The 23,893-nt window shown below is 38.7% G+C and overlaps 1 protein-coding gene across 1 annotated transcript in view; it reads right to left on the reverse strand.

Annotated features, from left to right (window-relative positions):
• The window catches only part of CCDC170 (coiled-coil domain containing 170), a 103,114-nt gene extending 85,837 nt beyond the window's left edge, over window positions 1-17,277 (reverse strand). The window contains exon 1 of the mRNA XM_036769146.1: window positions 17,137-17,277. Coding sequence (XP_036625041.1) covers window positions 17,137-17,262 — 126 coding nt within the window. The 5' untranslated portion in view covers window positions 17,263-17,277. The remainder of the gene's footprint in view (window positions 1-17,136) is intronic.
• Between the last annotated feature and the right edge of the window lie 6,616 nt (window positions 17,278-23,893).

Genomic DNA, 23,893 nt, shown 5'->3' on the forward strand with positions numbered 1-23,893 from the left:
GCAAGGCACTAATTGTACAGTACAAATCAGAAGTAACCCCTTCTTCCCATGAGCAGAAGGTAAGCTCTTTCATAATGGGGTAGAACTTGTTCCAGCATAAGTACATACAAAATAAATGTAAGACAGGGTTGGGGATGCTGTCACTAGAAACCTGGGGGTAACATTATAGAAAATTGGCATTGGAGCCAAGTTTTTTCAAATCAACAATTATTTATTAAGCACTAACTACACACCAAGCATTGTGCTAGGCACTAGGAATACAAATACAATCAGAAAGATAGTCACCAGCTTCAAGGGGCTTACATCTGAGTACAGGAAACAACACACAAAAAGAAGTTGAAAAGTGGGATCTTCAGGGCATGGCAGAGAAAGGTGAAAGCCTGAGAGTCAGTAGTAGAGGAATAAAGATGTAACTATGACTGGCCTAGGTACTGTCCTTAAAATGCAGGTTCTGGAAAGAACCTCCCACTCAAAAGGAAATGGCCAAGTGGGACATGAGGGTTATTTCCAATGTGAAAAGTCCAGGGATAAAATGAACTTTATCAGCCTCCACAGGGAAGACTGTGCTCCTGGAACCATGGGCTCTAATAAATGGGCTTACCTTTCCTAGAAACAGGCCTGCAAGCCACTTCCCAGCCATCTCCACATCATACTTCCCTTACCCTCTTTCTAGGTTCTCTTTCCCCACTAGAATGTAAGCTTCTTGAGAATAGAAAAGTTATCATTTGTTTATATTGGTATCCCCAGGGCTTAGCATGGTGCCTGTCACATAACTACTTAATAAATGCTTTATTTATCTATCTCACTAGTTATCATCTGAATTGAATTGATATAAGGATCAAATGAGATAATATTTGTAAAGTACTTAGCATAATTCCTGGCTTAATAGTGCTTAATAAATGTTTATTCCCTTCCCTTATAAAGAAACTCATACAAGTTGATGATGTCACCAAGTGAGAGAGGATAGAGTAGAGAAGATGAAGAATTGAATTGAAGTTCTTCCAGTAACTTTCTCTTAGAAATAGATAACACTGATAGTAAATGTATCTTAAAACATTAGTTGCTTAAATGACTATATGCCATCAAATACTATTCACTGACCTCATACGTATGGCATGGCCATCAAACCTACATAAAGTAAGTTAAACAGACAAGGTCTCTGCCCTTAAGTAAAAGCATTCATACTACAACCACAGAAACTTCCATTCAAAAATTTCCCCTGTTTTTTGCCAAAAAGAGGAGAATTGTTCATTAGTGATGATGTCATACATTAGTTCCTGGATCAATGGAAGAACTATTAAAGTGCATTTTGTGGCCACCATGATTTTTTTTAGAAAAGAATAGCTGACAGATCAAAGGTACCCTACCAATACAACTTCGTGTGGTTTTGCGGAGAAGAATAAAACCGATTTGGCCAGTTTTACAGAGAAGAAACCAGCTGGGTGCAGAATATGAAAAGGCTATCAATTACCTTAAAGAAATTCAGCGTCCACTCTTTAACAAAATTTAATGCATTTAACATTTTCCTGAGAATAATTCACCTATAGGTCATCTGATCTACATTTGAAATTGTTTTCTAATCTTAAGTTGTTTCCCAGTAGGAGCTTAGTTCAGTGGTAAAAGCAATGTTGGGGAATGGAAAGGGTGCCTGAAGTATGGTCCAAAGACCTGACTTTAAATCACAGCTTTGCACTTTACAACCTGAGCACCCATGGGAAAGTCACTTATCATTCTAGAGCTCAATTACCTCATCTGTGAAATGAAGACATTGGAATCTTCCAGGTCTAAATCAATGATTCTTTGTTCCTAACAAAGTAAATCTTCAACACGCATTTTTTAAAAGGAGACATAAAATACTGCATTTACAGAACATCCCTTGGTGATTTGCTTCTTGGATTCAGTGCAGTATGAGAGAAAGAAAATATCCAGAAACACATTTTATCAATCTTATTACAAATTTCTTTTAAACAGAAGGAGAAAGAAGGAAAGGAAGGAAGGAAGGAAGGAAGGAAGGAAGGAAGGAAGGAAGGAAGGAAGAATTCATGTTAAATCACCATTCATTCTTTAAAGGAAGGAAGGAAAGAAAGACAGAAAGAGGGAGAGAGGAAGGAAGGAAGGAAGGAAGGAAGGAAGGAAGGAAGAGGAAAAGAGGGAGAGAGGAAGGAAGAAAAGAAGGAAGGAAGGAAGGAAGAATTCATGTTAAATCACAATTCATTCTTTAAAGGAAGGAAGGAAGAAAGGAAAGAAAGAGAAAGAAAGAAAGAAGGAAAGAAAGGAAGGAAGGAAGGAAGGAAGGAAGGAAGGAAGGAAGGAAGGAAGGAAGGAAGGAAGGAAGGAAGAATTCATATTAAATCACAATTCATTCTTTAAAGGAACTTGGGGACTATAAATTACCAACACTCTTAGGCAGCATATTAACTAAAGACAGTATGAAAAGAAGTAATTTTTAGTTTAAACTAAATCATTAGTTTAGCCCAAGATGGACAATAACAGATCATCATTCAGGTGTTCACTATGACATACTACAAAACCGTAGATTCCATCATGTGAGTGAAGGTACCAAAGGTTAGAATAATTCCTGTGGTGAGCAAATGCTCCAAAATTTCCCAACTTTTCCTTTAAGAAATTTGGGGCCATCCTAGCATTTCTGGTGGGTTTTTTTATTTTTTTGAGAGTTTAACTCTACACAGAAGGCCTTACTAGAAAACTGAAGTGTTTCCTTTCTTACTACTGGGGGAACTCAATCTGCACTATATTTCAGTTACCACCTGAAGCAATCTAATGTTAATTTACAAAAGACTGCAATATAGGATTTGAGTCTGTGGCTGATTATAGGCACTGTAGAAATTGCTGCATAGGGTGACTCAGTTGAAACCTTCTATAAGAAAAGCATAGCAGAAAGCTTAGAAATAAAGAGATAAGCTGGCTCACAATTGAGCGCACAATGCCCCCAGGCCCACAATGCCTTGGACCAGCTCTGGCTCGGCTTCTATGATAGCTAGTTGTCTTATTATCCCATGAATAGAAAATAAGAAAATGAATGTCTGCCTCTACAACACAAAAGATCTTAAATTCTACTTCATATCTCCATTTTCCTATAACTAAGCTCTTTTCCCCCTGGCATTATTCAGGGTTCAACTATATAGCAAGTCCTTCTATGGAATTTCTCTCTCACTCTTTTCTTTCTGTTCTCCCTTAATCTATTCAAAATTCTGGTCTTGCTACAATTACCAATTCTTCTCCAGCTCTCTAATTTGTTTCCCCCCCCCCAAAATCCAAGGTCCTCATCTCACCTACATGGTCCCACTGCATTCTAAAACTTTTATATGTTCTCTTGTCACCTGGACTTTCCTAGAATTCACTTTAAATTATTTTAAAGCTAACACAACTTTAGGCCACACTAAAAGAAGCTAAGACTAGGAAGAAATATACTCTATCCTGGACCATGTGAAGTATTTGATTCAGTTGAGGTTATCACATTTTAGCAATAACATTGACAAGCCTGGAAATATCCAGAGGAGGGTGTCCAGGATAGTGAAGGTGCCTTGAGATCATGACATAAGGAGGACTTGATTGATGGGAAAAGGAATGTATTAGCTTGGTGAAGAGAAATTTAGGAAGGACATGAAAACTATTTTTAAACATTTGAAAAGCAAGGCCCCAAGAGACAGAACTATTGTAGGAACAATGGGGCAAAATTTCCAGAGGATGATTTAAGCTTGATGTAAGGAAAAAATTCCTTATAATTAAAGCTATTCAAAAGTAGAATATACTGTCTGAGCAGATGAGGAGTCTTTAGGATTGACCACTCATTGAGTATGTAGTAGAGGGGATTATCTTTCATTTTTATTATTTAGACTCTATCACCTCTGAGGTCACTTCCAGTTTTGAGATTCTGTAACTCTATTTACATATTAATTAGTCCTGATTTTTAAGGGGGATAGAGGTGGCGGTAGAGAAGGCTTCTGAAAGTTCTTGCTTCTTCCACTTTCTTTTTGGCTGAATAGCACCTCTACTAGAAGACAAAAAAGAGTGAAGCTTAAGTCTGCCAATGATGCTCTTTAATAGAAGCTATGGGAAAAGGCTTGAGAGGAGAATATTTTGAAATAAATTTGACTCTTACAAATTATAACTTTATTTTTCAAGTTCTTTCTGTTTCTTACTAATGCAAATGATGAAGAGCTGTCTCCATTTCCCGACTTTCTGTCTGATGGTAGCTATGCCACAGCTGTCTCCCATTCACCATGATTAACAGGAAAATTAGGGAGGTAGACTAGAGCTCTGTATGCCTAAGTTTAAAAGCCTGTAGTCCCTTCCAGTTCACTAAGAAAAAAAATTGCCCAAGGCTCTTTGCTAATTCAGGACCCCTTCTCTGGGGATCCTGAACTGTTTCCTGTCTTGTTCATTTTCTGCATTAGCCCTTGACTCTGATTTTCCTCTCTCCTCCTAAATCCCCCTGCCACCCAGCTCTACAAGCCAATTCCTCATTTATGTGGACTTAATCTTTTGCCTATGACCCTCTTGGATTCTATTTTGGTTGACCTGCTGCCGATCTCTTTACAACTATCAAGCCCCAGCTTCTGTTTCTTTCTCTATGTGTTATCACTCCTAGCCCCATGGTACTGGTGCTGTTCACTAAGCCACCTCAGCCATTAAGTAACTGCAAGGTCTTCACCTGGGAGTCTTATTCCTAAAAACATCAGTTATCTCACAAAGCCTTTTAATGACACTGTCCTATCAAAAGAGATCCCAAACCCATTCAAAGCTTAGAACGAAGGGGTGTTGGGATTAAGGATGGGGACTGAAACTGTGACTTCATTAGGCAACTCCCAGATGATGAAACTCCTGTGACTCAATGCATGTTAGGACCTTCTCTGCAACTTAAACTCTTAGTGAGTTCACTACAGCACTAAAAGGTTAAGTGACTTGACTAGGGTCATAAAGCCAGTAGGTGTCAGAAGTAGGACTTAAACCCGTATGTTCCTGGCTTTGGGGACAGCTCTCTGTTCACTACACCAATGTTTATTTAAAATTATTGGGGTCAGAGCCAAGATAGTGAAGTAGCATGAAGACCTCTGGCCAAGTTCAACCTCCACAACCATACAACTCCTTCAAATAGATTTAAATAATGCACCAGATGGAGACCTGATTAGAAAATCCAAGAAATAAATGTAGTGAGTCATTTTCTCAACCTAGATCAGCACAGAGAGAAAGATAAAATGGTCTGTGAACTCTGCAGAGAGGATTCATCCAAGAATGGCTGCATAAAACATTCTAGAATAGGGAAAGGCTATCCACTTGGATAAGAAGAGGTCCCAAATCTAGCAGATTTGTGCAGGGGGCAAAAAGAGGTGAAAACTAGCAACTCTACAACTCACTACCCAATTTCAAGTCACAAATGAAGCATGGACAGAGGAGGGGGTCTGTACCTAAAGTTGGCAATCCAGGATAAAGAGTGGTTGTGGACCTCCAGAGGAAGAACTATGGATTCTGAATGCAGATCTACATATGCTATTTTCTCTTTTTTTGTTGTTGTTTTCTGTTTTTTCTTTCTCATGATTTTTCACTTTTGTTCTGATTCTTCTTTCACAACATAACTAATGTGTAAACATGTTTAATATGATTGTCCATGTATAGCCTATATCAGATTGCATGATGTCTTGGCCAGGGTAGAGGAAAAAAATTTAGAACTCAAAATCTTATAAAAGTGAATGTTGAAAACTATAAATAAAGAAATGAAATGAAATTTTGAAAAAGAGTAGTTGTGAACCCTAGTAAGCAAACAGCATGTGGCTCAGACCCCAGAAGTAGAAAAGATTCTCAAGTTTCAGCTTCCAGCCCAGTCTTGGCCATGCAGCAGGATAACCTGGGCAGGAATCCCAGACCCAAGTGGAGCCTGAAGTTCTGTGACTCTGCACCAGTAGAGCTTTCCAGTGAGCTAACACCAGCTAGGTCTAGCAGCATTCTACTGGAATTCTAAATGGGGAAAGTTCACAGGTATATTGCTCAGACCCAAGCCCAGATCAGAAATTTGAAGAGCCCAAATGTGGAAGGTAATGAACAAACTTGTGCCCAAATCAGACCACTTTGGGAACACTGAAAACTTGCAGGTCCACAGACTGAAATGTCTCTGAGATACTGGAATAACACAATTTTTAATACCCCCAAGAAAATAGCAACAGGACCAGTCCCAGACATGCCCTCCAGAAACGTACAAAGCCCAGCCCTAACATAAAGTCAAAAATAAAAAAGTAGGCTGGAAGAATAAGCAAGCAAAAAAAAAAAAAAGATTCCCACGATAAAAAAAAAAAAGCTGTTAATGGTACAGGGATACTTAAGATACAAACCTAAGACAGGAAAATGGCTCCAAAATATCTACAAGTAAACCTTCAAAGAAAAAACATAACCTGGGTCTAAATTCAACAAGAATTCCTGGAAGAGATGATGCACAAATATTTTAAAGAGTTGTACAATATTTTTCTAGGACAGCTAGGTGGTGCAGCGGATAGAGCACTGGGCCTGGAGTCAGGAAGACCAGAGTTCAAATGTGACCTCAGATACTGACTAGCCATATGACCCTGGGCAAGTCACTTAACTCCTGCCTTTATAAAACTGGAGAACAAAATGGCAAACCACTCTAGTATCATTGCTAAGAAAATGCTATGGGAAGTTGGCCATGAGATGTCAGACAACTAAATAACAACAAATATTTTTGTAGATAAAATAAGAGTGTTAAAGGAAAAAGTCAAGAAAGAAATGAGAGCTGTGCAAGAAAGAAGTGGAAACAAAGTTAACAGTTTAGCACAAGAGATACAAAACCTTAACCAAGCAACAAACTTCCTAAGAAATAGAATTCACCAAATAGGAATCAGAAAAGGGATACATTCAATTAGCTAAACTCTTTAGGAACGGTACTTCTCTCTGGAGTTTATTTTAGATATTTGTTACTTTGTACTGATCTACATCTCTTGACAAAATTCCAGGAAGTAATAACTTTATTGTATCCTATCTTATCTAACCATGTTGTTTAAATGAGACTCCTCAGTCTCCCTGAACAGACATATCTAATCAGTTGCTCAATCTTGTCATTTTTATCCCTTCAATGTGTCTTATAAATAGCCCCTTCTCTCCACTTTTACAGCTGCCACTGATTCAGGTGCTCATCTCTTCTACAGTGAGACTTAAAATGGTCTCCTAATTGGCCTCTCTGACTCATGTCTCTTTCCCAATCCAATCCATCCCAAATAGCTGCCAAAATAATTTTCGAAGAGCACAAGTTTGGTGATGCTTGAGTACTCCTTACTCAATAAACTCCAGTGCCTCCCTATGATGTCTCAGATCATGTATAAAGTCTTCTGTTTGACATTTAAAGCTATTCATCATCTGGCCGCTTCCTACTTTTCTACTCATCTTACATTTTACACCCTTCCAAGCATCCTAGATTGTGGCCATAATGGTCTATTTTCTGTTCCTCACCCATTCCATCTCCTATGTCTATGCCTTAGACCTTAAGATCATAGATTTAGAGCTGAAAAGGACCCTAGAAACCATAGATCCCAACTCTCTTGTTTTTACAGGTCGAGCACAGAAGTTAAATGATTTACCCAGCTTAGTGATTCCCATAGCTAATAAGTGTCTAAGGCAGAATTTGAATCCAGATCTTCCTAAATCCAAGTTCACTGCCCTAGCTACTACACCACATTGCCTGTCCTACATACTAATAATACTCTCCTTCCTTACATCTGACACCCAGAATCTCTGGTTTCCTTTAAGATAGCTCAAGTATCACCTTCTGCAAGAAACTTTTTCTGATGCCCTCCGTTCCTAGTGCTTTCCCTGTGCATCTATCTTGTATGTAACTTATATAAGGGTGGCTAGGTGGCACAGCAAAGAGAGCACTCGGCCTAGAGTCAGGAAGACCTGAGTTCAAATATGACCTCAGACACCTACTAGCTGTGTCTTAACTTCTCCTCCCATGCAAGTTATGCTATTTTTTTTTTCCTTAAAAGGAATTGAAACCATCCTTAAGCCTTTAGGCTTAGGCTGCTGTTATCTAAGTAAAAATAGGCAGGAAGAGCTCCAGGCCTTCTTTCTGATACTTAGCTGGTGGAAAATGAGGAGCAACTCAGGCGAGGGAGCATCACTCAGCTAAGTCAACTCAAGGTACCCTAAATGCTCATCCTTATTGATAACCTTATCCTGCTATGGCTAAGTAAATTCCTTTTTCTTAACTATTAGATGACCTCCATGTGTCTTATTTTGTTCCAATGTCCCAAACTAACAATGTCCTGGCTCAGGTCAAACCCAGACCAGAATCAGAATAACATACATACATACATATATAACACACATACATACATGTATGTGTGTGCGTGTGTGTGTATGAAATATGTCTGTAGATGTATATACATGTATTTATGTGTAAATGTGTGTATACATACATATATGTTGCTTTTGTTTTTATACCCCCAGTTTTTAGTATTGTTCCTGGTATGCAGTGCTTACTCAATGTTTGTCTATTGATTAATTGATTTAAAAGACCATTTGAAAGCATATTTAATGAATCTAGATGGCACAGTGGATAGAGTGCTGGGCCTGGAGTCAGGAAGACTTACCTTCCTGAATTCAAATCCAGTCTCAGACACTTACTAGCTATGTGACCCTGGACAAATCACTTAACCCTGTTTGCCTCAGCTCCTCCTCTGTAAAATGATCTAGAGAAGGAAATGGTAAACCACTCTAATACCTTTGCCAAGAAAACCCCAAATGGGGTTATACCTGAAAAATGACTGAACCCCAAATTTTGCAGTTTTCATTTTCCACACACCAGTCTCTTTAGCCTAACAAGAATCTGGTGTATTCAAAGTATGGCATTTGTCATATCCTTAACAGCTTGTGCAGTGATTGAGAACCCTGACCTTCAACCTTGGACAGCAAAAGGAAAGAGAAAGAGGAAGGTATCATTGAATTTCCAACAAAATATCTGAGTTGTTTCTTTTTCAACTATAAAACCTTCTTAGCCATTTAACTCCGTGGTACATAAATAATCTCATTGACGAAATTTTATCTTTATCAGTTATTAAGGCTATAGCACAACTTCTACCAAAAAAGAAAGTCTACATCTGTGGAAAAGGCTTGCACTAACTGATGCTATTAATAGGCAGAAAGAACAACTTACCAGGATCACTTACTTCTTTGCACTCAATTAAAATCATGAATGTTTTGCAGAAGGATATAACTATAAGAGACCTGAATCTAAATGATTCCTATTCAAATGAGTTCAGCAAACCCATCTGGGAGATCAAAAAAACTGAGAGTCACTGAGATTAAGTCAGTTGCCCCAAGATCACATAGCCACAAGTAGGTGGGCAAGAATGAGAACCCAGATTTCCTGACTCCTATTCTACCACCAGTCTGTCTACACTTTCAAGCTGTCTGCTATGGCTTTGTTTGAAATGATGCCATGGTCTTCTAAGCTACTGTGACATTTACTGGCCCTGCGTAAGTGTCAGCTATGGTTAGCATCCACTGTGTTCCTATAAAAAGTAATGTCTCAACTTAGCTGTGTCTCTATGCGAAAGTCAGTTCTCATCCTAGCTCCCTCATCTGAGCTAGCTGGTTCTGCTAAGGAAACAGTGTCCCCAGCTGACCACACGCCCTACAGGACTACTGAGGATCCGCAACAGAATTCTGGTCACAGGGGTCATTAACAAAACATCCCTCTCCTGGGGCCAATGGCTAGAGCCAATCTTTGACCTTGGACATGGCACAGGTGATTCATAAGGGTAAAAAAATGAGCAGAATGCCAAATGGTAACTCAATCTGGTCCAGCACAGTACTGAGTTATAATTCTCCTCCTATACTGGAAAAACCTAGGGAACTGGGAGGCCAGAAATATAGAGATGAGAACAAATAGAGAATTGAACTGGAACTTTTATTGTCCAGGAAAATAGCACCTAACTAACCAGAAAGTGGTAAGCATTTTAAATTATTGGGTACTCTAGCTTTCCAATACACCCCCTTCTCTCCTCTGACACTGCCACCATCCTGGTACAGACCCTTATGACCTCAGCCTGGGCTGTTACAATAGCATGCTGATTGCTCTGCCTAGCATGAGTTTCTCTCCAGTCCAGTCCATCATCCAGTCAACCAATAAATAGATTTTCTTAAAGCAAAGGTCCAACCACGTTACACTACTCCCCCTACTCAGTAAACTCTAGGGGCTTCTTATCACCTCTGGATAAAACACAAAATCCCGTTTGGCACTCAAAACCCTTTGTAACCTAGCTCTTCCTCCACCTTTCCAGTCTTCTTACACTTTACACCATCACTCCTAACTCTTTCATCTAGTTACACTGGTCTCCTTGCTGTCCCATAAATAAGACAAAGATGCTCCATTTCTCCATTTTCTCTGGCTATCTCCCAGCCCTGGAATGCCTTCCATCCTCATCTCTGCCTCCTGGCTTCCCTGGCTTCCTTCAAGTCCCAAGTAAATCCCACCTTCTACCCGATGCCTTTCCCAATCCCTCTTAATTTCTGTGCCTTCCCTCCATTAATTATTTCCTATTTGTCAGGTACACAGCTTGTTTGCACATATTTGTTCACAATTGTTTCTCAAGTTAGCTTGTGGGCTCCTTGTAGGCAGGGACTATCTTTTACCTTTCTTTGTATCCCCAGTACTTAACCCAGTGCCAGGCACATAGAAGGCACTTAATAAATGCTTGTTGACTGACCGATTAATGGACTGTCTCCCAAAACTATTTTCTATTAATTTTGTATGTATGTATATATATATATATATATATATGTATATATATATATATATATATATATTCTGTATAACCTACATAAATACATGTTTCCTTTTCTGATACGATATAATGTGAAAACAGTACCACACATGGTGCCTAGCACATAGTAGGGGGAAGGACAAGGAGAGGGGAACAAGCATTTATTGAGCACCTTCTATGTGCCAGGCACTATGCTAAGGCTTTAGAGATATTAGGTCATTTGACAGGAAGGCACTAAATAAATTCATGTTGATTAACTGATCGGTTCAAACCCTGCCCTTCACTAGCTATGTGGCCATGGACAGGGCTAACAACCTCTATGAGCTTCAGTGTCCTCATCTATAAAATGTCCTCATCTGTTATAGTACCTATCCTTCCCAGGGAACAAAAGAGATAATATATGTAAAAGTGCATTTAAAAAATTAATGTACTATATAAATGTCAGCTATTATTTATGAATAAGGGTGATTTTTCAAACCCCCCTTATCAATGTAATCATGAAGGCCTAGACACCGGCATTGAATCAATCACCCAAAGGTGTAAATTAGGAGTGAATAAGTCCCTAAACAATTTGAAAGCCACATGGGAAACATCTTGTGGATGGATGAAAAAAATCAGACTCATCTCAAGGTCTCTGTTTAAGACCAGTTTGGGGCCACACAGTCCAGCAGTCTAGTGATGGAGAAGCTTCAGCATGAGAGGGAATCACTTGTGGGAGAGAGGGAGGGAGAAAGAGAGAAACAAAGAGGATACCAGCTGACTCCTTCATCCCCACCACCTATGGACCAGCCTCCCCACCACCATAGATAAAGGAATGACAACAGCCCCTGTTTCTCACCTACCCCCAGACTAATCAGTCCTCATAGCCTGCCAGTTCCTGATCCTCAAAATCAAACTTCTAAGGCACTGGATATTGAAGATTTCAACTCAGAGGGACTTTGAAGCAATTGCAAACTGGATGGACTTTCCTTGCCCAGAGAGAACAAGTGCCCTAGCAATCCTATATTCAAACCATGGCAGTATGAAAACTAGCTCATGTCCTTCTGTTTGGCTAATACCCCTGCAGTTCTTTAGAAGCTAATGGACTTAGCATTTCAAGACTTGCTGGACCAGAGAATAGTGGTTTATCTCAATGACTTTCTCATCTACCTCCTGAATTCTACCTCGTCTACCAACTGATGAAGACCACCATCCTGTGCCTACACTAGTATCAGTGATTTGCCATGTCGAAGAATATTTCAAAGTATTATAATGGGGACCAGAGGCAGAAATCTACAGTGATCTGAAAGGAACCTCAGGGCTCATCTAGTCCAATCCCTTCATTTTACAGATGAGCAGACAGAGAAGGTGAAGTAGCTTACCCAAGGTTGCAAAGGTAATAATCATTAGAAGTACAATCTGAACCCACATCTTTCCCCCTAAAGCTAATTTTCCTTCTGATTTTACTATTTCTGTTACTACAGTGTTAGCAGCATTATTGCTTCATCTCTAACGTTTAAAATCTCAAGGACATCTTTAACTCTTCTCCCTCTCCTCTCATATCCAAGAGTTGTTGAGTCCTGTTCATTCTACTTCAACATCTCTTGCATCTCTCCCTGCCTCTCTATTCCCATGATCACTATAATTCTATGGGCCACCATTACTTCTCACTTCAACTACTTTGATAACCCTTTAATAACTTCTACTTATTTCTTCCCTCAATCTCTTATTCATATAGCTCTCAGGAAAAAAAAACTTTATTATGCCTGGATATAGTCATGTGATTCCTGTTCAAACATCCTGCCCCAACAGTAGAAAGTACCCGGAAGGTTTTCAAGGGTTCTGTGGGTAAGCTCCTCTCCCCTTTCCCAAAGCATCACAGAATCTGCACCTTCTCTCTGTACTGCTAGGGAGCCCTCTAGGGCTTTGTGCTGAAAGGACAAGAACCAAATTTCTTTGAAGAAATTCAAAGCTCAGAAGAGCCAGATTTGGGGGGAAGAACGGTTCTGGTTCCTTCACTGACCTGTGCTTGTAATAACCCCCACTTCCTAAGTTGTACATATAACTTGGGGAATAGGTACATAAACCTATATGCAAGTCAGAAATTGTTATCACTCACATTCACCTGGCAGAATAGTATGATCTCATGATTCTAAGAAAAAAAACATAGGAAAAACTGATGGGCATGATTCAAAAAACACTTTATTTCCCTGAAAAATTAAGCTTTAAAAGTTTATTTTGATACTCCCATGTATTTAATTAAGTGGTTTATACAAACAGTACTTGATGTTTGTATGTAACACGAGAAAATTCAGTCAAGCGACATCTGAACTACAGGGCAATAACTACGATAACAATTAGCTTTGGTGGTGTTAATAAGGAAAAGAGGGAAGATTTCCAAACTGTCTTTGAACTCTTTTGCCTTAGATCAACATCACTAAACCACCAGTTTCAAAGGAAAAATTGGAAGGAAAACAAAGGAATAAGGAAAAGGGAACCTTGGATAACAAAGCATACTGTAAATAATTCTTGGTGCATCGTTACTCCCTTCTTCAACTAAAAGAAAAAGTTTGTCCTTGAACTTACAAAAGTAAACCTTTGGGTTAGTCTAACAACTCAAATATAAGCTGAGCAGCAATCTTTATTGTTTGTAGCCAGACGCTATAGCTGCTTTTAAAAAAAAATACAGTAAATTCATTACAGAAGCCAACGATTGATGATCCTTTGTTAAATTTTGATCACTGAAAAACTTGTTTTGCTACCTATTCTCTGGATCCTTCGTCTTTTTTTGGAGGAAGGTGAGGATGTAATAAAAGGGATGACATGATTTGTTTCCACTCGTACAGGATGGCAGCTCCTCTATAGTTTTATAGTCACAGAGAAATGGGGTTGGGGAATGACATGCCCATGATCACACAGCTGTATGTATCACAGGCATGCTTTGAACTCTCACTAACTCCAAGGCCAGCCCTCCCTATATATCTCCATTATACCACATTACTTCTCTTGTCTTACCTTATCCACAATAGTGCAAGTGGATACAGGGGAATAATTGTGAAGTGTAGTTAAAATAAATAGAAACATCCATATGGAATTAATAAATTGCTCAAGAAAAGTGGCTTCTGTCTGATATGGGGTATTATGAATAGTATTACTATTGAAACACCATAGTTATCCATGTAAAATAAAAGCCCAAAAGAAGAAAACAACCCAAAAGGTCATCTAGCCCAATTCCTGTCAACCCAGTCCACCTTTCAGGACTTCACCCAATTGATTATTTCACTCACACTCAAAATGAAGAGATTTCTGTAACACACTGTTATCTTGCTGTTTTTTATCTTAATGATTCTCCTCTATTTACTACAAACATTTGTGCAGTATTTTTCTTATGCAATACTTCACCAAAGCATAAACATTTAGTTCCTTTAATGTTTTCCTAGTAATTTCTCTGACCCTTATCATGAGATCTCTTTAATTTGTTTGAAGATTTCTAGGATAAACAATCTGTAAGAAGAACTGCTTTTTTTATCTTCACAAATAAGGAACTTCTAGGAAGAAACTATGAGTTCTTAAAGAAAAATTTCTTTTATAATTAAAATTAACTAAAAAGTATGGGAGAAATGGTCTGTCTCCACCTCCCTGCCCTACCCATACACAGAGACATGCCAAAAGATATTGAGGATTATAAAAAATTCCTTTTTTGTTTCTGATTGTACGAATAAAAAAACATACACACTCGTTATATATATTTAATTCTACAAAAGTCCAATTGTGATGCTTCATTTTTGAGGCAGCACTTTTCACAGCAACAGAGAATTGTAAGCAAAGAAGATACCCTTCTGTTGTGGAATGGCTAAAGACACAGTTAGATGAATGTAATAGAAGGTCATTGTAAGAAATAACAAATATGAAGAATTCAGAGAAAATTGAGAACAGTTGTATGAAATGATGCAGAGTGAAGTAAGCAGAACCAGGAAAACCATCTACATGAGCATGACAATGTAAAGGAAAATAACATTGAAAGAATTCAGATTCTCAAAGCAGTGACCAACCATAACTTGAAAGAAGTTGATGGTAAAGCATGTCTCAGTAGAAAATAAGAGAGAGAGAGAGAGAGAGAGAGAGAGAGAGAGAGAGAGAGAGAGAGAATAAGAAGGAGGAGAAGGAAGGAAGGAGGAGAAGGAAAGAAGGAAGAAAGGAGAGAAAAAAGGAGAGAAGGAAGGAGAGAAGGAGGGAGGGGGGGAAGGAGGGAGAGAGGGAGGGAGGGGAAGAGGGAGGGAGGGAGGAAGAAGCATTAATAAGACATCCTAAATAACTGCAAAAACAGACCAAAAAAGAAGGGAGCTTTGGTAAAACAATTCTTTTGCTTCTATACTGTCTATAAACATTTACTTCAGACTTGGTACTCTAAATGTGAGAACTTTGTCCATTGTTCAACATATAAACACTGTGTAGCCCCCTTGATACCTAATGTGGTGCTTTAAGCATAATGTCCTCAACAACATTTTTGTTAAATTGAATTATTCGAAAACAATTTTCACAAGTAAAATATGGGGAAGAAGTAAACATTAATAAAACAGAAAAATATGTGGAGTCAGCTAAGATTACAAATAAGTATTAGTTACTAATTGCACACTAATTCTTAAAAACAGATACTGCATTATGATGCACAAAAAGCAGTAGCATAAATAGAAACCATTAGGCAATCCTCACTTCATTAGCAATCTAGTCCATATTGAGTTCTGAAATTTAGAGATATATCTAAAACTAGAACAAAGTCCAAAGAGGAGCAAGGAAATATTTTGCTTACAAGATTGAAAAATAATTTATAATGAAAGGTTGGAGGAATTGAAATCATAGATTCATATATTTAGAGCTGGAAGGGATCTTAAGAGATCATTTAGTTCAATCCCCTCATTTTCATATTAAGAAATTGAAGCCTAGACAAGTTCAGTGATTTGTCTAAAGTGATCCAGGTAGTAAGTAGATGAGCTGGAATTGTAACCCAGGTCTTCTAACTCTAAATCCAGCCCTCTTTGCCCTATTCCACCCTGAATTACCGGCCCCACACATAGCATCTCCAAGCTTTTGGTCTTTGAAACAAATAATAAATTTTGAAATAGTGCTCATCTTCAGGCGAAGAAAAGTGCTAATATCAAGGGAAAAATAGAAAAACAGATATGAATATGATTTAAGTGAATCAGAGTTTACTCCTAGAAAAGAAATTCAGTTCTTACTCAGAACACTCTGAAATGTGTAAACACACCTTAAAATTGAGTCTCTCCAGTGCCTAAGTCATTCCTATTAGTTTACATTTACTATTTTCTTCTTGAATGAAAAAATAATATTTCCTGGCCCCTTAAATCATTGCAGTTCTCTTTGTACTGGGATTAAGTGCAATAGAAAAAGGATAATTCTGTTATTTTACTTGAGATTGGCACAACATCACATAACAAAAGGAAGAGAATGGCTTGAGTAGTGAAGTCTTGTAAGGGCTAGGAATAAATTTAAGTTTTTGCTTATGGGTCTTAATTTGGGGTATTTGATCTCAGCAGAGCAGCCTAATGGGTCAATTTGAGTAATTTAAGCACATTTCAAATTCATTCCCTAAAGTGAACATTCAACTACTACTCTCTACTAGCAGACATAAAATATAATTGTAACCAAAGAAACTGGCCAGTATTGAAGTTATTCTCACTAAATTTCAGACAGACTCTATTACTGGCTAGACCCAATTTATTTTTACTGGGGTGTTCTGCAGGCTACTGAGGGACCCACCCTATTTTAACCATCTCATAGATTATTTTCTTTTGAACCTCTTCCTGTCTTTTATCCTATCCCAAATTGAATAGAGACTGGACCAGTGATTTTCCTAGTGTCGGGCACTCTCCCGGTGAGGGAACTCCCTTTAATAAGGCAGGTCGGGACCTTTCTCGGCAATTTAGGAACTTGCCCAGAACACTGAGAGGTTGTGTGAGTTAATAGTCACAAAGCCAGTGTAGGTCAAAGGAGAAGCTTGAACTCAGGTGTTCCTGCCTCTCTAGTCATTTTCCCTTTCAGCTTTCTTACCCCAACAAGAACTTTTTTGTTGTTTTTTTTTGTTTTTTTTTTAATTTCAAGAGGAAAAAAGGCGGGGGGGGGGAGGAAGAGGGAGGGAGAGGGGGAGAGGGAAAGACAGAGGAAGAGGGGTGGGGGGGAGAGGGAGGGAGAGAGAGAGAGAGAGAGAGAGAGAGAGAGAGAGAGAGAGAGAGAGAGAGAGAGAGAGAGAGAGAGCGCTTTGGAAATAATCTGATAATGTGGGCATATCCATTCGCCCCTCCTGAATTTTCCACCTGCACCCACAAGTGCCTACTGAGACCATTGATACCTCGGGCGCAGCTCCTGGAGAGAAGGCATGGAAGGCTGCGTTGCTAGTCATCTCAAAGAGCCTAGAGCAGGTGGAGGCGGGCCGCGAGCTAGCCCCGCTGCTGCCGCTGCTGCTGCCTCGGCTCATGCTTGGCCAGAACGCTAGCCCGCTCCTCCTCGCCAGGTATCCGGGCCCCCGTTCCGAGTTCGAACCTCCTGCCCGGGTCGGGTTGCTACTCCGCAAGCGGTCGAATTTTATCACCTAAGAGCCGTCTCCCCTAGCAACGCGTAAACACGCGGAGATGGGCTGGAGGAGTGCGAACTCCTGTCAACTCTCGCGGGAAAAATGAGCTTGCCTGTATCCCTGGGAGGAAATGCACGCGGGGAAACATCAGCTTGCAGGCCTGCAGCACTGAATTTGTGGCTATTGCGGGAAACCGACAACTCCGCTAATCCTTCTCGGGAGCGTCTCAAGGCGGTCAAAAGACAGTGACCACGACAGGGGCAGGGGACTGACTTTGCGAATGCCACTCCCTTACCAGGAGGGAGCTTGAAGAGGCCACTTAGAATGGAGGAGCCGGACTCTTGATCCCAGCTTTGACCAAGCGCTCTCAATGTCATCATATGGCCACCCGTGGTAGTTATAAGGGAATCGCGTGTCCTCCAGTCACACGTCATCTAGAAAATGCAAGTGAGACTTTGAGTGGCTCCAGCGACCTACCAGCCAGGAGAACCTAACCCCTCTCACCTCAGTCACTGACTCCTCCCTATTTACACCAGACCACCCACTGCTGAGATCCGAAGATTCTACCGCAAATTTTCTTGCTCACCTCTTAATTGGTCTCCCTGGTAAAAACTAACCAAAGCCTCAGATTAATCTTCCTAAAGCACAGTTCAATTTACTCATCCCTCCCCTTCTTGTTCCAATCAACAACCTTTTTTTTTTTAATCAGCTACCTAATAAAGTACAAATTCCTTCCCTGGCTTTCAAAACCCTCCCATACGGGCTCCAAAGTGATCTCCCACTGTGCTCCCAACAAGTATTCTTAAGATCCAGCCAAGCTGAACTGCGGATCCAGAAATCATTCATCTCCTTCCTATATCTGTATGCCTTACCTCAAGCATTTTTCTCACCAGGGAGTTACCAGTGCCAGGAAGATCCATCACAGATCCAGTTCCTAGACTGGAATGCCTTCCCTCTGATTTCACAGCATAATCCGTTGAAGTCTTTGTTAACCTGAAAGGTCTAACAAACAGTAGCAACTTCCATAACCTTGCATTATTCCCCCCAGTCAGAAGTAAACTCTCCAGTGTCTCATAACACCTTATTCTCAAATTCTAATTTGTATTGTAATTATTTGTGTCCTTGCTTTCCATCTCCTGTTGGTTTGTAAATTGCTTGGGACTTAAGGCTATAGCATATTTATTTATTTTTGCATAGATCACTGCTTAGCACCATGCTTTTTAAAGTCAAAGGAGCCGGGTTCAAATTCTAACCTTGCTTACTTACTCTTTTGTGACCTTGGGAAAGTCATCATCTCTGGTGCTCACTTTCTTCCTCTGTAAAGAAAAGGAGTTAGACTAGATGATCTCTGTGGTGCCTTCCAGCTCTAATTCATAGAGGGACTGTAGATTTACAGCTGGAAGGAAACTTAATGGCCACCTAGCACAGCTCTCTCATTTTACAGATGAGGAAACAGGACCAGAGAAAGTGACTTGCCACGTGGTACATCTGGGACTCCAACCTATATCTTCTGGCTTCCAATCCAGCCAACCTGCTTTTGCACCATGAAGCCCAGAGTGGGTGCTTAATAAATGTATCACACAAGAAGTACAAACAGTATTGGACATATACTCAACATATGTTCACTATCCACCAAAAAAATTTTTTTTCAGAGGTGTAGCAGACCCTTCTGAATACCATAGAATCGCTACTTGCTTGGGAACTTTATAAATTAGATCTGTTAAAACTTGGGGGATTTATGTATCATAAAAAGACAAAATCATAATATCTCCCCATTTGCTTTATCTTTCAAAATTTGTCCCATCTCTGAAAATTCTCCAGAGGTTTCTTAGAAACATTAGATTTTTATAGTATTGTAAATAATTTTAGGTTATTTTCTTATTGCAAACATGATATTAAGATGGGAATTTTTAATGAACCAACACAACGGGGAAAAAGAGAGGTTGCTAAGACAATTAGCAGAGAACTATCCTGAGAGACAATGCCTACGTAAATGCACAGTGAAATTATTTCAGAGGGCAGTTCTACGGAGCATCACTTTCAGCCTTGTGAATGGCTAAAAGTTTCAGGGCATCAAAGCCATTTGCAAACAGTACATCAAAACTGGCCATACAAGATAGGAAATAGGACTATCAACTGGATATGCTCCTCAAATACTACTCAAGTGGAAGGGTGCTTCTTGGGGGGGCGGGGAGGACAGTAAAACTAGTATATAATCAGTTGGACTAGACAAAAAGTAGAGATGCCAGATTATTCCAAAGCAGGAAAATGATAAATGTTGGAGAGGATGTGGGAAACATTGGAACACTGCTACATTGTTGGTGGAGTTGTGAACTCATCCAGCCATTCTGGAGAGCAATTTGGAACTATGCGTAAAGGGCTATAAAAATATACATACCCTCTTCTTTACAACTGGACTATTATGTAAATAAGTTCAATGTAAAGGTAAATATAGAACCTACATTCGATTACATGCCATCTTAGGGAGGAGGGGGGAGGAAAGGGAGGGAGAGAAATTCTGGAACCCAAAAACCTATGGAACTGAATGTTGTAAACTAAAAATAAAAATAATTTTAAAAAAAGATTATTCCAGAGTTGCATCTAAAATCTTTGTTTTAAGATCTTTATTCATTTAAAAATATAAAACACGATTTTTACAGGATTGTAGCAAACATCGAAGATAAAAAGAGAGACAATTATTTCAGGAAAGGAAATAATTGCATATAAACAAGCAAAAAAAACAACACTCAGAGAAGAATTTGCATTAAATAAAGATATTTAGCATTTCTTCAGAATATGACTTACATATTTGAAGATCGAGGAGAAAGAATGAAGGAAAAATAGAAGCTTAAAGATGGTAGTGAGTGTGGAAGTACAATCATTACGGGACTAAGGCCCTCAAGGAGGCAGGACATGGGATGTGGAGAACAAGTAAAAAGATTAATGTTAGAAAAAAAGGAGGGATACCTCTTCCTCTTAAGCTGGAGAGTTGGAAGAATAGTTATAGAAATATTATTTCAGTTAGAAAGACAAGTGCACCTCAGTCTGGGTGAAATGAGATCATTTGGTAGTAAATGCAACAAAATCAGGACTGACAACTTTAAAAGGGTAGAGTTGTGAAACATCTGCTGTAACAGCATATGCTAAAGAATCAGTAAAAAATTAAAGTTGTGTGAGTGAGCTGTAACAAAAGTCCAATTGAAATAAGATGTTGCAAGTTTGTATTGAGCAGGATTTAACAGCTGAAACAACATGTTGTTGAGTCATTTAGTCACGTCCGACTCTTCATGACCCCATTTGGGGTTTTTTTTGCAAAGATACTGAAGTGGTTTGCCATTTCCTTCTCCAGTTCATTCTACAGATGAAGAAACTGAGGCAAACAGGGTAAAGCAACTTCCCCAGGTTCACACAGCTAGTAAGTGTCTGAGGTTGGATTTGAACTCAGGTCCTCCTGACTGAAACAAAATACCAGGGAATCAAGTGTAAATTTGTTTGACATAATCTGTAAATTCTGTAAGAGTTCAGAGAAGAGAAAGGTGATTCACAGAGTATGAGAAAATCGGTCTACAACAACAGTAGTTGACAATTATTTCCCTGCTCAAATAACTGTGTTCTTGTTGCTTCAATATTTGCTTTGGATAATACTGATTTACTAAAATCATAGTGCAACCACAGCCAGTGTGGGGTAGAGGGAACATATTCAGGGGTATAGTGGCAAATGTTTAACAACTGGTTCTCTGGGGGAAAAAAAATCCCTGGTTCATTGTTTTCCACGACCTGGAATTTCAATCTCATAAATGTGATGTATTCCAGAGAAAGAACTGGTAGAGTCCAAATGCAGATCATAGCATACTATTTTCACTTTTTTTCATGTTTTTTTTTTCAAACCGTAATTTTTTTTGCAAACTTTTTTCTTTCACAACATGACTAATATGAAAATAGGTTTTACATTATTGCAAATATATAACCTATATCAAATTGCTTACCATTTTAGAAAGGCAACAGGGAAGGGAATGAGAAAATGTAAAATTCAAAATTTTATTTTAAAAAAAGAATGCTAAAAATTGTCTTTACATGTAATTGGAAAAACAAAATGTTATTAAAAATAAATGTGATGTCAGACTAGTTGCAAGATAGTAATGGAACAAACAAAAATTAAATCAAAACAATAGTTAAACAACAACTGGTTCTCTGGGGGAAAAATGTATTCAATACACCCTTTTAAGTTTAATCTGCATTATTAACATTTTCTCCATCACTTAAGTCAACAAAATAATAAAAGAATGCCTGATTAGCACCATTTGCCAATTTCGCAGGTTTAAATATTCACACTAAGAATTCAACAATCGGCTCAGCTTTACTCATGAATATACTTGACTTGAAATCAGAAAGCCTGGGGTAGAGTTCCAGATCTGCTACTTAATAGCTGTGAAACCTTAAGAAATACATATATAACTTCTCAGGGCTTCCATTTCCTCAGCTGTAAAATAAAGAGAATGTCGTTAGAGGATTTCTTCCTTCTTCAACTTCCTTTAGCCATCCTCACATGAATCCTGAAGTTGCCATACATCATAAGGTCGAGTTTTTATTGCTTTTGTCTGAGAGCCATGGCAAGACACACTAGCTAAATTGAATGACAGGGTGTTTTTTTTTAATGTGTTTCAGGGTTACATAGCCTAAGCTTCTTGAGGCTTATGGTGACACAACATTTTGCAATGAGGGGATGTTCAAATAAATGTTGAGTTGCAAATCCACTATATGTTTATTGCAAATCTCAAATGTTACAAAATGGTTAAGAGCAAAACAAATTTAGCAAAATTCTAAATGTAAAAATAACAAATGTTTCACATCATTTTATCAGACCACTTGTCAGAAAATAACAACTCGACATCAATATGTTGTTTTCGCTGCTGTACTGTCTAACTTTAACTCTAATTTTTAAACAAGTGTTGTACCAGAAGCGAGCGAGACACACCACAGAGTATAAGTTTTAAGTGGAGAATTTATTAGCTGGCTGCCATCGGGGTACGGCACCACAAATCAATGGCAAATGTGTTGGGGTGATAGCTTGGCTTATATAGGATATGGGGGTACAGAATGGGAGAAGCAGGAACAAAGGTCCTGGCTGATCAAAAGATTCAGTCAGGTTATCGTACTAGTGGGATAATCTCATTTACATTCCTTGGTGGAGTCATGGAGCCCCAGGGATATCTGCTAGACAGGGTCTGCCAGGTTATCCTTCAGTGGGATGGTCCTATCTACTGACATTCCTTGGTGGAGTCATGGAGTCCCAGGGTGTTTGCTAAACACCAAAGATATCTGAGTCCATTCTTTCTGGGGGTGCTTGTCAGTAGCTAGGGGTTTCTCAGGGGTTCCTAATTTTCCTTGTATTACACAAGCAGTGCAAAAAAAGAACTAAAACTTACAAAGTGGTTATTCTTGTTCAGCCTTCATTTTTTTTTGAAGACCAATGATATCATGGGCTGATGTCTTGCTTTGCATGTGAATTAGATTAAGATTCAATCAGTAACTTATCTTTTCTAACATCATTTGCTCATATATTTGGAGCTAAAAGGAACTTTAGAAGTTATCTACAATTTCCTTGTTTTATACATGAGGAAGGTGACCCAGAAAGATTAGATAACTTACCCAAGGTAACATGGGTAGAAACCCAGGATTCAAACCCTAGTTCAGCAACAATATAAATCTAGGGCTATTTCCATTAATGTTGCTCAAGAAACTTTCTCAAATTCAACATATATACATATATATATATATATATATATATATATATATATATATATATATATATATATATATATATATATATTACTTATCATAGACAAGACATTCTGTTGGACACTGAACAGAGAGAAGCTAAAAAATCACCATTTCTGACCACAAATATTTGTAAAGAGTAAATACTAATTACAGTCACTCACAGAAACTTCTATAGTTCCAGCTACAAAAAGCAAAATAGGAGACAATGTGGGTTCTAACACAGGAATTCCACAGATATTGATTCAGTAGTTAGGGGAATTGAGTGACATCTGCTTCTTATCAAAGAAATGGGCATGTTTTGAAAACTGATTTGTATCAAAGTTTGTTTGCATGAAAGGTAAAATTTACCACTTAGTGATTTACTATAATCAGTTAATCTTTTAATACTACCTGGGAGTTTTTTTTCAAAATCTAAACTAGCCTGTCTGATAAAACATTCTAGCTAAAGATAAAAATCATTGGTGACTGTCTAAGAAATGTCCTGTGAGTCTAAAAAGATGAAACAGTTGAAAGTAAACAATATTGTCTTTAGCATTCTGTAGCTGGATGCAACAAAGTATTGACAGTTCCCAAGGGAAATTTTAAGTTTCTTGAAGTATTATGTACATAGGCTATGCTAGAGAAGAGTTCGGTTTACTGGAATGGAGCAGCCAGGACTAAGAACAAATGTAATAGACCTTCTGGAAACTTTTGTAAGATTTCCAGATATGCTACCTGTCTTTTATCTCAGACTTAGCTTCCTCTCCATAAAGCA

This window comes from Trichosurus vulpecula, chromosome 7 (genome assembly GCF_011100635.1).
Source record: "Trichosurus vulpecula isolate mTriVul1 chromosome 7, mTriVul1.pri, whole genome shotgun sequence".
NCBI classification, from domain to species: Eukaryota; Metazoa; Chordata; class Mammalia; order Diprotodontia; family Phalangeridae; genus Trichosurus; species Trichosurus vulpecula.